The 14,531-nt window shown below is 38.7% G+C and overlaps 1 protein-coding gene across 2 annotated transcripts in view; it reads left to right on the top strand.

Annotated features, from left to right (window-relative positions):
• LOC134342807 (brefeldin A-inhibited guanine nucleotide-exchange protein 2-like) overlaps positions 1-14,531 on the top strand; it is a 146,214-nt gene that overhangs the window by 64,961 nt on the left and 66,722 nt on the right. For both annotated transcript variants that reach the window (XM_063041399.1, XM_063041398.1), the window contains 5 exons: positions 983-1,217; positions 2,458-2,557; positions 3,921-4,060; positions 5,560-5,668; positions 5,826-6,027. In XM_063041399.1, coding sequence (XP_062897469.1) covers positions 983-1,217; positions 2,458-2,557; positions 3,921-4,060; positions 5,560-5,668; positions 5,826-6,027 — 786 coding nt within the window. The remainder of the gene's footprint in view (positions 1-982; positions 1,218-2,457; positions 2,558-3,920; positions 4,061-5,559; positions 5,669-5,825; positions 6,028-14,531) is intronic.

Genomic DNA, 14,531 nt, shown 5'->3' with positions numbered 1-14,531 from the left:
CTCATCCTCCCAATTAGTTTTGCCTTTGTTTGCCTCTTCATTATTTGCAGTGATAGCTTACATAATTGAGAAGAGGAGTTGTTTCAGTCGAATTTCTTGCCTTTCAAGCTACCGATAAGTCATTGCTCGCCTTCAGTAGCACCATTATAAACCAGAACGTCCTTGCCACTGTTCTGTAAATACCTTTTTTGTGCAAGGCCTGAGGAATTGTGGAGTCATGAACCTCATCTCCAGTTGTAGCCACTGATTTCTGCAGCTCACTCACAGCGACTTGGCATTATAATAGCCTCTCTTACAAGCCCCGTTCGCCTCCATCGACTAAACTAAGAGGAGCGGCTGATCTAGGCAGTGTGGCTGAGTTGTCATATTTTTTCCACTTTTCACAATGGATCGCATTGGGGTCCAACGTGCGTTCAATGCCTTGGAGATGGTTTTGTCCAGATTAATGATTCTCTATTATTATTTCCCTGACTTGTTTTGAATGTTATTTTTGCCTTCACTTTGGTTTGGTCTGTTGAAAATATACCATTGTATTGGACCTTATAGAGAGATGGTTGTATTTATTCTTAAGAATTCATTGAAAACAGGTGATCCTCCAATTTTCTATGTCCTCAAATTAGGTGAGTTAAGAAGGGTAATATACAGTATTGCACCTGAGGAAAGTTAGTGTAGTAATTATGTATATTTCTTCAGCATCACAATTTGGTTTTTAATTTTTAGTAAATTGTTGACAGGCTTTGGAATTTCTCTTTTGATTTGACATCGTGCAGGATGTTTTGTATCCTTCAATATATTTTAAATTTAGTAAATGAAACAGTAAAATGTGAAAATCTTTGTATTCAGGAAAATAAAATGATGCCTTACATGCATTTTTAAGACTAGCCTTAAGTAATGTGAAGTAATTTGAGAACAAATGTCAGAATTTGGTATGTTATTTAATTATAATATGCAGAATTATCTTTTTTTTTCTCAAACTTTCAAGGTCTCATGAGCTGCGGTCAAAAATAATTTCACTGCAACTACTTTTGTCAGTTCTTCAAAATGCTGGCCCAGTCTTCAAAACAAATGAAATGTTTATCACTGCAATTAAGCAGTATCTTTGTGTGGCCCTGTCCAAAAATGGAGTGTCTGGTGTGCCAGATGTCTTTGAACTCTCACTTGCTATTTTTCTCACTCTGCTTTCACACTTCAAGATCCACCTGAAAATGCAGATTGAGGTATGGCATCATTATCTGTTAAGTAAAAGATGGAAGGGTGAACTCTTCCAAGCATGTTTGTGTGAAGTCAAAATAAATGACTGTTATATCTTCGTGTTTTTTCTGCTTTTATGTAGTTTTAATATCACTTAATTTCTAAAGAGTTCCTCGTGGCACATTGTTGGATTCAAAACCATAAAACTTCATTTTGGTATCTGGCATTTTCTGATCATCTGTACCAGCCTAACTAATGAACAGATTATTAAAGATGACACTATAAAATTAAGAACTGATTTTAATTAAGTTTTATAACACCGTGTCAAACCAATGAGGAAGATGTGAAATTTCAAATTGATTCAGCATCTATATTGGAAATACTCCAATTTTCTTAGACGATAATCTAAGATTATTAGAATCTTAAATTCTAATAATGCTAACCAAAAGAAAGGAGGAAATTATGAAGACTAATTAATCAGGATCTCTTTGGTAAAATCTGGGTCAAATGGAAATTTAACAAAATATCATGAACTCAGGCGTGTGTATGTGATAGGTCATTTAATGTTGCATAGCATCTTGGAGTTGTATAATTACTTGAAGGCTAAAGTTGATGTCCATAGTGGTATGTAACTACACAGGTGTTTTATTCCTTGCGTGAGGGAAAAATTTAGTGGGAGGTTAACTCTTAAACTTTGTACAACTCATGGTGCAAAATGTACTAACAAATTGCTTAATCTCAAAATGGACTATCACAACTAAGCAATAAATGGGGTGAAATTCTGAAATAATTTGTGTACCTCACTATCTGTATCAGCAACTTTCCTTTCAAGGTAGCACTAAATTTGTACTCGCTCAGGGAAGTTGTTTACTTTGTGGTATTTGTTACGACGCTGTGATCCACTTTGCAATTGCCTACCAACTTTATTCACAATTCAATTGAATCTCTTTTGTGGTTTCAGTGTAACTGACTTTGATGTCCAATAAATTTGGCTAACCTTTTAATATAACTTCTAGAGTTAAACCTTTGCAGAACAAGTGCTGTTCATTCTTCTGTATGAATAATGAGCTGCAGCAAATTTTGATCCTTTCGAAAAATTGTGCTGAATTTAAATGCTTCAGAGTTTTTCTGCGTGCCATGTGTGTTTTGCTTTGCTCTGTTGTAGGATCAATTATTAAATTAAGCATTCAAAATATTAACTATTAAATTGGTGTGTATAGTTTTAGGAACTAGAAGCATTGACTTCTGCTTTCTTCAATTGTACAGGTTTTCTTTAAAGAGATTTTCCTGAATATTTTGGAGACATCCAGAAGTACCTTTGAGCATAAATGGATGGTCATTCAGACGCTGACCAGAATTTGTGCAGGTTATGTCTTGCAATGCTTTCCAGCTTTGAGTTCTAGTTTGCATTCTGATTAATATGTTAAGATTAAGATCTTAAGGTATTTCAAGATTTTATTTTTTGTATTTTTTTTCCACATCTAATAATCAAGAAACATTAAACATTACCCACAATTTTATTTTTATATGCATACCATCCTCATATTGAAAGTGTTGACATTTGGCCCACTGCACTGTATGGAATAAAATTGTCCTTTCTATTATTTGGAATTTGTTCACTTGAAAGAAAATCATAAAACTGCTTTGAGAAAAGTGAATGTTTCAAAAATGACATTACACACTATTTAATAGGCCATTTTTACTTTTTAAACTCCAAATCCAATGCCTTGGGTTTATAAACCCAAATCTCCCTCAGTGTCACAAAGGCAAAGGAGCTGGTTGTGGATTACAGGAGGAATGGAGACGAGCTAACCCCTATTGACCTCAGTGGATCTGGCCTTAAGAGGGTAAACAGCTTCAAGTTCCTCAGCATCCACATCACCGAGGACCTTGCGTGGTTTGTACATACCAGCTGTATGGTGAAAAAGGCATAACAGCACCTCTTTCACCTCAGACGGTTGAGGAAGTTTGTTATGGGTCCCCAAATCCTAAGAACTTTCTACAGGGGCACAATTGAGAGTATCCTGACTGGCTGCTTCCCTGCCTGGTATGGGACCTGTACCTCCCTTAATCGCAGGCCTCTGCAGAGAGTGGTGCGGACAGCCCAGCACATCTGTAGTTGTGAACTTCCCATGATTCAGGACATTTACGAGGACAGGTGTGTAAAAAGGACCCGTAGGATCATTGGGGACCCAAGCCATCCCAACCACAATCTATTCCAGCTGCTACCATCCGGGAAGCAGTACCGCAGCATAAAAGCCAGGACCAACGGGCTCCAGGACAGCTTCTTCCACCAGGCCATCACACCAGTGAACACATGCTGATTTGACTGTACTGTACTCTATATTACATTGACTGTTCTATTTATTATAAATTACTAGGATTGCACTTTGCACACTTAGAGGGAGACGTAATGTGAAGATTTTTACTCGTATGAGAAGGATGACAGAAATAAAGTCAGTTCAGTGCAATTCAATATCAGTTGCCACTTTGCTCTATGCATGGTACACCTCATAATTATTGCATCACAGAATATAAAATATCTGATCCTTGACTTTGAATATCAGTATTCATTATTGAATAGAGAGATCTGGATTATTTAAATTAAAAATGTATTTCTGGACAAATTAATGACAGGTGTGTGTTTGGGCTTAAAAAAAGCACAACATGAGGAAATGGTGGCATCTGAGGAAAAATTAAGAGTAAATTCTGATGTTTTCATATTACAGATGCTCAATGCGTAGTTGATATATATGTGAACTATGATTGCGATTTGAATGCTGCAAATATATTTGAGCGCCTTGTAAATGACTTATCAAAAATTGCTCAGGGGCGAAGTGGTCATGAATTGGGGATGACACCTCTGCAGGTAAACTGACTTTAAACTATTGTTATATTTATACAAATGGCATAATCCAATCCAACAACCACAAATATTCAGGGCAAATTAATTCTACCATGAAGAATACATTCTTATCTGGTTTAATTATTATGCATAAACATGGATCAAAGATCAACTGAATTTGCTGTATATATTTAAATATATTAGGAATTTACTGTGTTGTTTTGGTTATGATGCAACATGTAACAGAAAACAATAACACTGAATGATTATAAATAATAAGCAATTATATAAAAATAAAGTTAGAGATTAAAGTATGGATATGAAATTCAACACAAAATGTGAAAGAGAGCAATTTTGTCTTTTTTAATTTTCACTTAACAAATGTGCTTTTTTAATAGCCTGTTAGGTTCGTCTTGCTCTCTAGCAGAGAAATATCTGTGTGCATTTTGCTCTTTCTTCAAAAGAAGTTCTGATCGGAACTACAGCTTATAGCCATTAAATTTTGCAGGAGTCCAAGGCTTCCGCATACACACTGTGAAATGTTGAGTCTGAAACTTTGGGTGTAATGGATGATGCTGTATCCATTACTATACTGCATTGTTGGACTGCACATAGAATGTGTAATGCTGTGAAATCATTAAATCAGACCTTGTCATGTTGCCTTTGCCATCCTATTGATTTCACTGGGGATTTCATGGTTGTGGATTAAATTGGGTGTGGGAAGAGAGGCAATTAAAATGACTGTCCAAATTTTGCAACTTACTTTAGTGCTTTTTTTAAATATTTGTGTATGCTTTTGTTTGGGATTTAATTAGCAGTTTTAAGCATCTCTGAATGTCAGTTTGTTCAAAAGTCTTGATAGGTTTTACAGGAGGCAAGCTTCACTATCGCTTTGCCTTCATTCAAAGCTTGTTACAGAGGGTGTCTGCACAATATACAGAATGAGGTATTCCACTTGGAACTTGACCTTGTTACTGAGTAAACAGGTATTCTGCATCCAAAATAGGCAATTAGATACATTGATGAGAACTCGTTGGCAAGTTGTGGTCAGAAAGATCTGATTTCTATTTTCTGTGAGACCATAAATTCACCAGTTTCCCATATGTTACTGGTTATCACTTCCATTTGTTCTTCCCACTCTGCTTTAGAGGTACTGCACTTAAGATGGGGAGACCTGTGCATTTATTTAGAGTTATTATATTCATGCCAAATGTTAAGTAAGTACATAGTTGAGCTTACTACTTCTGTGTAGATGTTGTTTTCAGTAGCAAGTTGTATCTTGAGATTTATTTTTCTTGGAGCCACAGGCAGAATGTATGTTGTCCATTGATATTGCAATTCTTAAGGAAATAAGTTGAAGTGTAAAACTAAATGTAAATCATTGGATATTTTAAACCTTATTCTGAATATGACTTAGTATAAAAAAGCAGAACTTATTTCATGTTTCAGTGTTTTCTTAGAGCTTCCATTTGTGATTTGAATTAACTATCAAACTGAACAAATGTTATTTATCTATCCTTTAGGAGTTGAGTCTTAGAAAGAAAGGATTGGAATGCTTGGTTTCCATTCTAAAATGCATGGTTGAATGGAGTAAAGATTTGTATATAAATCCAAATCTACAGTCCAATCTTGGTAAGCTTCTAAAATGCATGAATATTAAATTACTTCCTACAATGTAAAGCCTAAAATGGTACCTCAATGAAATTTTGAATTATCAATTCTTAAGTTATGTTTACAACTTTTACGTTGAAGCTGTTTGCTGAAAGATCCTTTTTTTTTAAATGTGCAGGCCAAGAGAAGCCATCTGAGCAAGATAACAGTGAAAGTAAGCGTGCAGAGGCAGCACGTAGACGAGGTAGTACAAATTCCTTCGATTCGACAATATCATCTGGTGTTGGGAGTCTTAGCGCTCAGACGTCAGCAACAGATGATCCTGAGCAATTTGAAGTCCTGAAGCAACAGAAGGACATTATAGAACAAGGATTAGATTTGTGAGTTATCAAATATAATGATATCAGTAGAATATTTCTTATGCACAGTTTTGTGTAATATTAAATAGAGCCAAAGTCCATTATTTTGCCAGCAGCCACTATAAAATTTAATTGCAAGGAATCTGAGTAACTAATTGGATGCTATTGTACAGAGCATTGGGCAAAATGAGAGCCGTTTGGCATAACAACAGAACAATGCCGGGTCTTACCACAGCCTTGAATAAAATGAAAGTATCAATGGCAAGCAGTAATTTACATGTCTCCTGAGAACTGAATTATCCTGCAAATCACGTTAAACTGTGCCATGAGCCAAATATTAAAATGCAACCGAACAATAGAAGCCAGACATGCACCTTTTAGTCTGTCAAGTCTCTCTTTGTGCACAGAAAGCATCGAACTACTGTTCATCAACAAAGATTAGCTTTATTTGTCACATGTACATCGACACATACGGTAAAATGCACCATTTGACAAAAGTGTAAGCCTAACTTTATGCAATCCACACAAATATATGCAGTTTAACACAAGTTCATGAAATTTCAAGACCTGTAGAATAACATTGCTGGCAGTAACTTCTAGTGATTTTAGGACTCTTGATTCTCACTGGCAACTTTTATTAAAAGCATTTTAAAAAGGTGCCTTATTTGCATTGTTTTACAGGAATTTGATTTTGATGTACAAATGAGCTTAGATGAAAACACAAGTAAAATTGAACTTGAAAATTTGGACAAGTTGTGCTTTAGCTTTGAGCAAACATTTTTGGAATTTAGTGCAAATAATTTATACTAAGAGAAAGGAAAAGAAATTTGAGTGAATTAAAAATAAAAGAACTAGAAAGTTGACTTCCTGAACTGTTGTACTTAAAGTTTTGTTTTCTAAATGACTCTGTGGTAAAACTCTGTTAATTTGGCACTCTTGAAATTGGTGCCAGACAGACAGTCTCTCTTGGTGCACGGAAGTTAATTTCAAAAGACATACACAATACTCCCAAGTGTGGCCCCACCAATGATTTGTATGATTGCAACGTGATGTAACTACTCCCAGACTCAATGCCCTGACTAATGAAGTCTTTCACCACCCTGTCTACTTTTCAGCCAACTATGCACTTGTATTCCCTCTTATCAGCACTCTGTCAGCACTTAACGGTGCATTGCCATTCACTGTCGTAAGTCCTTCCCAAGTGTGAATGTTCAGAATGGATCACCTTGCACTTTTTCAAGTTGAAATTCATTTGCCATTCCTCAGCTCATCTTCCTATTTGATCAAGATTTCTTTGCAATTCATTGTAAACCACTTCATATCAACAAGGTTCCCCTAATTTTGTTTCATAAGCAAACATGCTAATTAAGTGGTGCATTCCTATCCAAATCATTTACATAAATAATGAATGAGGTCCCAGCCTTGACCCCTGGGGCACACCACTACTCATGGGCCTGCAGTCAGAGAATCAACCTTTAACCATCATCCCCTGCTTCCTATCTTTGAGTCAATTCTGAATCCAATCTGCTAGTTCCGCTTGAATCCCATCCAACCTGAACTTCTGGATCAGCTTGCATGGAGGACTTTGTCAAAGGCCTCACTAAAGTGCATATGGACAACATCCACTGCCCTACCTTCATCTATACCCTTTGTCACCTTTTCAGACAATTCCAAAAGATTTGCCAGACGTAACCTCCCATGCGCAAAACTATGCTGGCTATTCCTGATCAAGCCTTAACTATCTGAATTATAATAGCTCTTGTCCATCAGAATTTCCTCTATTGATCTTCGTACCACTGAGGGCAGGGTCACCCAGCTTGTAGTCCTTGCTATCCTTGACCAATGGAGTAACATTTAGCCACCCTCCTATCTTCTTGAACTTTGACTAATAATGAAGCAAATATCTCTGTAAGGGCCTGTGGGATATCTTCCTTGTCCTCCCATAAGGACTGAGGTCAGGCCCTGGGGATTTGCCTACCATAATGCATTTCAAGGTTACAAATACCTCCCACATAATAATCCTGATACATGGCCTCACTAATGACTATTTTCATTTCTTTAGCATCCATGATATTGTTGTCAGTGAAGATCAAGGAGAAATGATATAGAAAGAAAATTGTATTTTTAATTTATTTTCATCCCTCCTTGATTTACTTGCATACAGTATTGAATAATCTATTTAGGTAGCATGCAAATAAAAGCTTTTCACTGTATCTCAATACCTGTGACAGTAATACACCAATTACCAAAGTTCTAAGAAAAATACAATCCCAAGTATCTTTACATTTCTGAAAGGGGTTATGTAAAATAGTTTTAGGTTAACTGCCTGGCTGACACCTTTTGAATGCAGTTCTCTTTAACGAAGCTGATATTATGATCAGCCTGTAAAAGTAAGGTTATGACAATATTGATGAAGAGCCATGTTTGTCGTCTTGCAGTTGAAGATATGAGATCCCCATCTGGCTTTATGGGAATATTTCACTGAGTTAGCTTCAATCTGCATTACAGTTGTCTATTTTCTGACTTTATTTTCAAGGTATTACCTTTTGGTAAAATAAAATTGACCTTTCTTTTTATATTTAAGTAACCTTAAGTGTTTTTCCCAGCAAGTTCTAAACCAGTCTTTTGAATCAATTTTGGGAACTTAGCTCTGTTTGCCACAAAAGGCAGGATCTCCCAGTGGCTATTCCAATATCACATCCCATTCTAACATGGTCACCTCTACTGCCATGATGAGGCCAAACTCGAGTTGGAGAAGCAACACCTGATAATTCTGACTGAGTAACCTTCAGTCTAATGGCATGAACATTGATTTCTCTAGCTTCTGGTAATTTAAACCCCCTCCTTCTTTCCAAGAAGCAGGCACTCTATCTGGCTGCAGCTGATGTGAGGAAGACCCAGGCCAGCAGCAAGGCCTGATAAAATACATGGTAAGGTGTTGAATTGAGGAACTGTGCAGTGCAGTTAACACAGGTTCTAAAAGACATCTTCAAAATCTCTCTGGATCAGTCCATTGTCCAGTCAGGCTTCACAATTGCCACTATCATCCCAGTTCCCAAGAGGGTGACAGGTACCTGTCTTAATGACTGTTGTCCAGTGACACTGACCTCAACAATAATGAAGCGCTTTGAGCAGTTGGTTTGGATTGCATTAAATCTCATATTCCTACTACTTTGGAGCCTTTCCAGTTCACTTATTGCTCAAATTGATCCGTTGATGATGCCATGGACTTCGTCCTGTCCCGCCTGGAAAATGGTGGCTCATATGCCAAGATGGTGCCTGTTGACTTCAGCTTGGCGTTTAATGCAGTCGTCCCTCAGAAGCTGGTGAGTAAAATGTCTTCGTTGAGTCTCAGCACCTCTTTCTGTAACTGGATCCTGGACTTCTTGACAGAAAGGCCAGTCAATCCACATTGGCAGAAACATCTCTAGCTCCATCACTCTGAGCACCGGCGCTCCCTGGAGCTGCGTGCTCAGCTTGCTGTTGATGCATGGCTGCATTGCTGAATCCAATTCAAACTAAATCAAGTTCACTTATGACGGTGGTTGGCCTCATCTACATCAATGTTGAGACAGCATAGAGAGAGGAGACAGAGTGGCTGGTAGAACAGTGTGGCACAACAACTTGGGTCTCCATGTGGATAAGACCAAAGAGATTATTGTGAACTTTACGAAGGTGCATGCTGACCACTCCTTGCTACGTATACACGGCTCCTCTCTGGAGAGGGTCTGGAGCACACAGTTTCTGGGAGGGCACCTAGCAGACTATCTCACCTGGTCCCTCAACACTACCTGTTTGTTCAAGAAAGCACAGCACTGTCTCCACTTCCTGAGGAGTCTGAGGCTTCCACCTTCCCCGCCGCCCCCCCCCAACAATTTTAATCAATTTTTACAAGTGTGCCATCGAGAGTGTCCTGACCAGTTGCATCACTGTCTGCTACAGGAATTGCAAAGCATCTGACCTCAAGTCCCTACAAGAGATTGCAAAAACTGCTGAGAGGATCATTGTGGTCTCTTTTTCACCCGTTCGTATGCAGGGTCTGTAGTATTGTCAATGATCCCTCCTATTCATCCGGTGATCTCTTTGACCCCCTAACATCAGGCAAGAAATACTGTAGCATTAGGACAAGAACTGTTAAGATGGGCGATATCTTCCCAGGCCATAAGACCACTGACCTCCCTGCCACCATATATGAGTACTATCATGTGGTCTCATTACGTATTAGATTAGATTAGATTATGAGGACACCTAGACCTCATTTATTGTCATTTAGAAGTGCATGCATTAAAAAATGATACAATGTTGCTCCAGAATGATATCACAAGAAACACAGGACAAACCAAGACTAAAACTAACAAAACCAGATAATTATAACATAGAGTTACAACAGTGCAAAGCAATACCGTAATTTGATAAAGAGCAGACCATGGGCACGGTAAAAAAAAAAGTCTCGAAGTCCCGATAGCCTCATCATCTCACGTAGAAGGGAGAAACTCTCCCTGCCATGAACCTCCAAGCACTGCAAACTTGCCAATGCAGCACCATTGGAAGCACCGGACCGCAGCAGACTCTGAGTCCGTCCAAAAACTTAGAGCCTCTGACCAGCCCTTCGACACCGAGCACCATCCTCTGCCAAGCACTTTGACCCCGCCCCAGCCGCCGAACAACAGGCAAAGCCAAGGACTTGGGGCCTTCCTCTGCAGAGATTTCGGGCCACACAGTAGCAGCAGCAGCGAAGCAGGCATTTCAGAAGTTTCACCAGATGTTCCTCTATGCTCTCACGTCCGTCTCCATCAAATCAGGATTGTGTACGGCACCCTACTTGACAAATAACAGACATCACCAGCGGAGTGGCCGCTGCGAGCTGCGTCGCGCTGCCATCTTCTCCTCTCCTTCTATGAAGTGCCAGTAGCATTATACTGTTTACTTTTTAACTTGTATCGTACATGCACCTCATGATTATCATTATACTATTTCTCATCTTTATTATGATTTGTTCATTTATTTGTGGTGATATTACTTCATGCTGTGTGTGTGAGTTGTATGTACTGCATGTGTGCCATGGTCTGGAGGAACATTGTTTCATTTGGTGGAATATGTGTGTGCAGTTGAATGACAATAAACTGAACCTGAACTTGAACTTCTCTTCGCCTCACCTCCCTCTTTTTTATTTCTCCTTCCTTTTTTCCATGGTCTTCTCCAATTAGATCCCTGCTTCTTCAACCCTTTACTACTTCCACGTATCCTCTCCTAGTTTCATAGCCCCCCCTTTGCCCACCCGCCCACTTGTACAGGGAGAAAACATTTGTCCTCTCCAGTCTTTCCTCTTAACTGTACTACCCCAGTCTGGTCAACATCCCAGTGAATCCTCTCTGCAATCTCACATCCTTTGTCCACATTGGTCACCAGAACTGATATAGTACTCCAGTTGAGGTCTGACCAAGGTTTTAGGAAATTGGAGCATAACCTCCCTATTTTATCCTTTGTCCCAACTGATGAAGACCAGTGTACCATATATCTTCCTAGGAACTTTATTTACCTGTGTTACCATACTGAATGATCAGTGTACTTGTACTCAGAGGTCCCTCTGTTCTTAAGCCTCCCTGAGACACAGCTATTAAGTCCTAGCCTCATTAGTGTTTGCAGAATGCTTAAACTGATCTTTGTCTGGATACATTTCAAATGTTTTCTTTTTCCCCCAGCCCTCTCTTAAATACTGTAATTGATTTACTTAATTTTTGTATACTGTATTATCATGTATTGTACTGTTGCCACTGAGTTAACTAATTTCATGATATATGCCAGTGATATTAAGCCTGATTCTGATTCTAATTCTGAAATCTAAATCAGATTAGGGAAAATATTTTCTTTTAAGATTAAGGAGAAATCCTAATTTATTTCTGTTTTAAAATGCTGAAAAACTCTTCTTTCAACAGTCATTTAGAAAGGGTTTCGACTCATCTCTTTTTCTTTCTTTCTTTCTCTTTCCCTCTCTGAACTGCAGTGATTCAAGTTTACTGTGTACAACCTTTTGACTTGTGTCAGCCTGCCCACTGCAGGTATAAGACTTGTACATCTCTCTGAAGGCATGTCATTATTTTGTTTCCATGTAAAGTCTCTGAATTCCAGATCCTTTCTCTAAATTCTTAGTTAAATTAAGTTTATTTCTTTTAAATTTCACATCCCCTTTGTGTCGTTTCCCTAAAATTTTCTTTTTTTACTAGTCCTTGAATCAACAGATTTTGGAAATAGCTACCTGTAGTGTACAGTTTCTTTCCAATGATGAATTTGTATCAAGTCACCTTTCAACCTTGCTTATAAGAGAACATACAGCTGAAATATCTCATGCCCTTAATTGTTCTGCTTAATCTTTTGAGTGCCCTTTCTTTGACCTTCCTGCTTTGGTGATCAAATTTCAAAGCAATGCTTAAGCTGTAGTCTAACCAGTGTTTTGTTTCATAATTTTTATGACTTCTAGTGGTTTGCTCTTTGTCAGTGTGCCATATATTTTACTATCTAACTTTTTTAAACATGCTTTGACAATTCTCAGACTTTATGTACAGGCAAACCTAGTCCTTTAGTTCTTCTGCATCATTGAGAAGAGTGCTAATTACTTTCATTTTTCCCTTGCTCTTTATGCCTTCACATAGAACATTGCACTCACTTGTATTAGACATCATTTATCATAATTGTACACATTTAACCTGTCAACCTATGTCATCTTGCAGGCTGCTACTTCACTCCTTGCTGTGTGCCACTTTTCGAGTTGCAGACTTGGGAACTTAGCACTGCAGACCCTTGTCACTATTAACATTTATCAAGAAGAAGTGTTTCTATCACTCAGCAGTTCCTGCCTTGTAGCCAATGTCCTATTGTTGCTGGTACTCACTCTTCATTTTCAATTTAGCTAATTATTCTTTTGTGTATGACTTTATTAAAGTGCCTTCTGAATATACTCCAAATTATTAGTTTTATATTCTAATAGTTGCTTCATTAAATTTGTTACCTCAACAAGAGATTTTGTTTACATAGTCAAATAGTGCTTGCTTTTAACCTGTGTGAGTATGTTTGGTCACCGTAACTCAAATTTTTCCAAGCATTAACTAACATGTACTATTTCCCTGATTATGGTTTCTTAAAAACTTCCTCACAGTGAAGGTTAAACTGTTCTGCTCTACAGTTGCATTGTTTTTACACCCTGTTTTTGACAGAAGTGTTAAATTTGCCATCTTTTAGTCCAATGCTACCCCCACCCCCGTAGATAGATAAATAAACATACTTTATTGATCCCGAGGGAAATTGGGTTTTGTTACAGCTGCACCAATCAAGAACAGAGTACAAACATAGCAATACAAAACCACAAACAATCAATAATAATATGTAAATCATGCCAGATGAAAGTAAGTCCAGGACCAGCCCATTGGCTCAGGGTGTCCAACCCTCCAAGGGAGGAGCTGCAAAGTTTGATGTCCACAGGCAGGAATGACTTCCCATGATGCTCAGTGCTGCATCCCGGTGGAATGAGTCTCTGGCTGAATGTACTCCTGTGCCCAATGGTGTAAATGATGTTACACACCGATGTTGGGTTGGCAGAGGGAGGGATGTACACAACAACCACAATGCATGTGAGATTTCCCTTGGCAAATAACATGGCCAGAGTCCAACAGCAAAAAGTTCAATATCCGGGCTACAAACACGTTCCTTGATCGTAATATGACCAGGATTGCACCATCTGTGGTTAACCAGAACAGCAAGCCCCCTTCCTTTACGCTTACCGCTCTCAGTGCACTTCCGGTCAGCCCGAACTGTCTGGAAGCCCTTTATGGAAACATTTTGGTCGGGTATGTCCTCGTGCAGTCACGTTTCGGTAAAACACATAACACTGCACTCCCGAAATGATCTCTGACTCCTGGCTAGCGCTGTCGACTTGTCCATTTCATTACCTGGCGATCTCACATCGCCCATAATGAGAGAGGAGCGACATGGCTTATAACTCCTCTTCTCCTTAAGTCTCTGTTGTCTTGACCCGGTCCTCTTCCCTCGCCTTTTTGATCTCTCTCTGCATTCTCTGTGTTTCCTCCAGATTTCAGCAAGGGTGTTCGCCACTCTGTTCGCTAAACCGGCCGGCATAAGCACAATCAGCTGGTCCCTGGAATGAATAGCGCGACCATACTGCTGCCCTGCTAATGAGACGTGTCCGAATGTAACTATTTCCAGCGCTAAAAACCCAAATAAAACACTCTCCACCAGCATGTTAGAGAGGGTTATGAGAATTGGAAGATTACAACAAACCTTTCCATAAAGTTGTATTTAACTGTGTCACATTCAACCTAGATTATTGCTTGAGTGCCACCACTTTATTATTGGTAAAACTATAATCTCTAATAGCTTAAACACAAGAGAATCTGCAGATGCTAGAAAGCCAGAACAACTCTCTCAAAATACTGGAGGAACTCCACTGAAGTCGGGCAGAATCTATGGAAATAAATAAACAATTGATGTTTTGGGCTGAGACCCTTCATCAG

The sequence above is a fragment of the Mobula hypostoma genome, chromosome 2, assembly GCF_963921235.1.
Source record: "Mobula hypostoma chromosome 2, sMobHyp1.1, whole genome shotgun sequence".
Taxonomy (NCBI): Eukaryota; Metazoa; Chordata; class Chondrichthyes; order Myliobatiformes; family Myliobatidae; genus Mobula; species Mobula hypostoma.
Note: the sequence above shows the minus strand (reverse complement) of the source record. Positions and strands in the feature narration are given on the sequence as shown.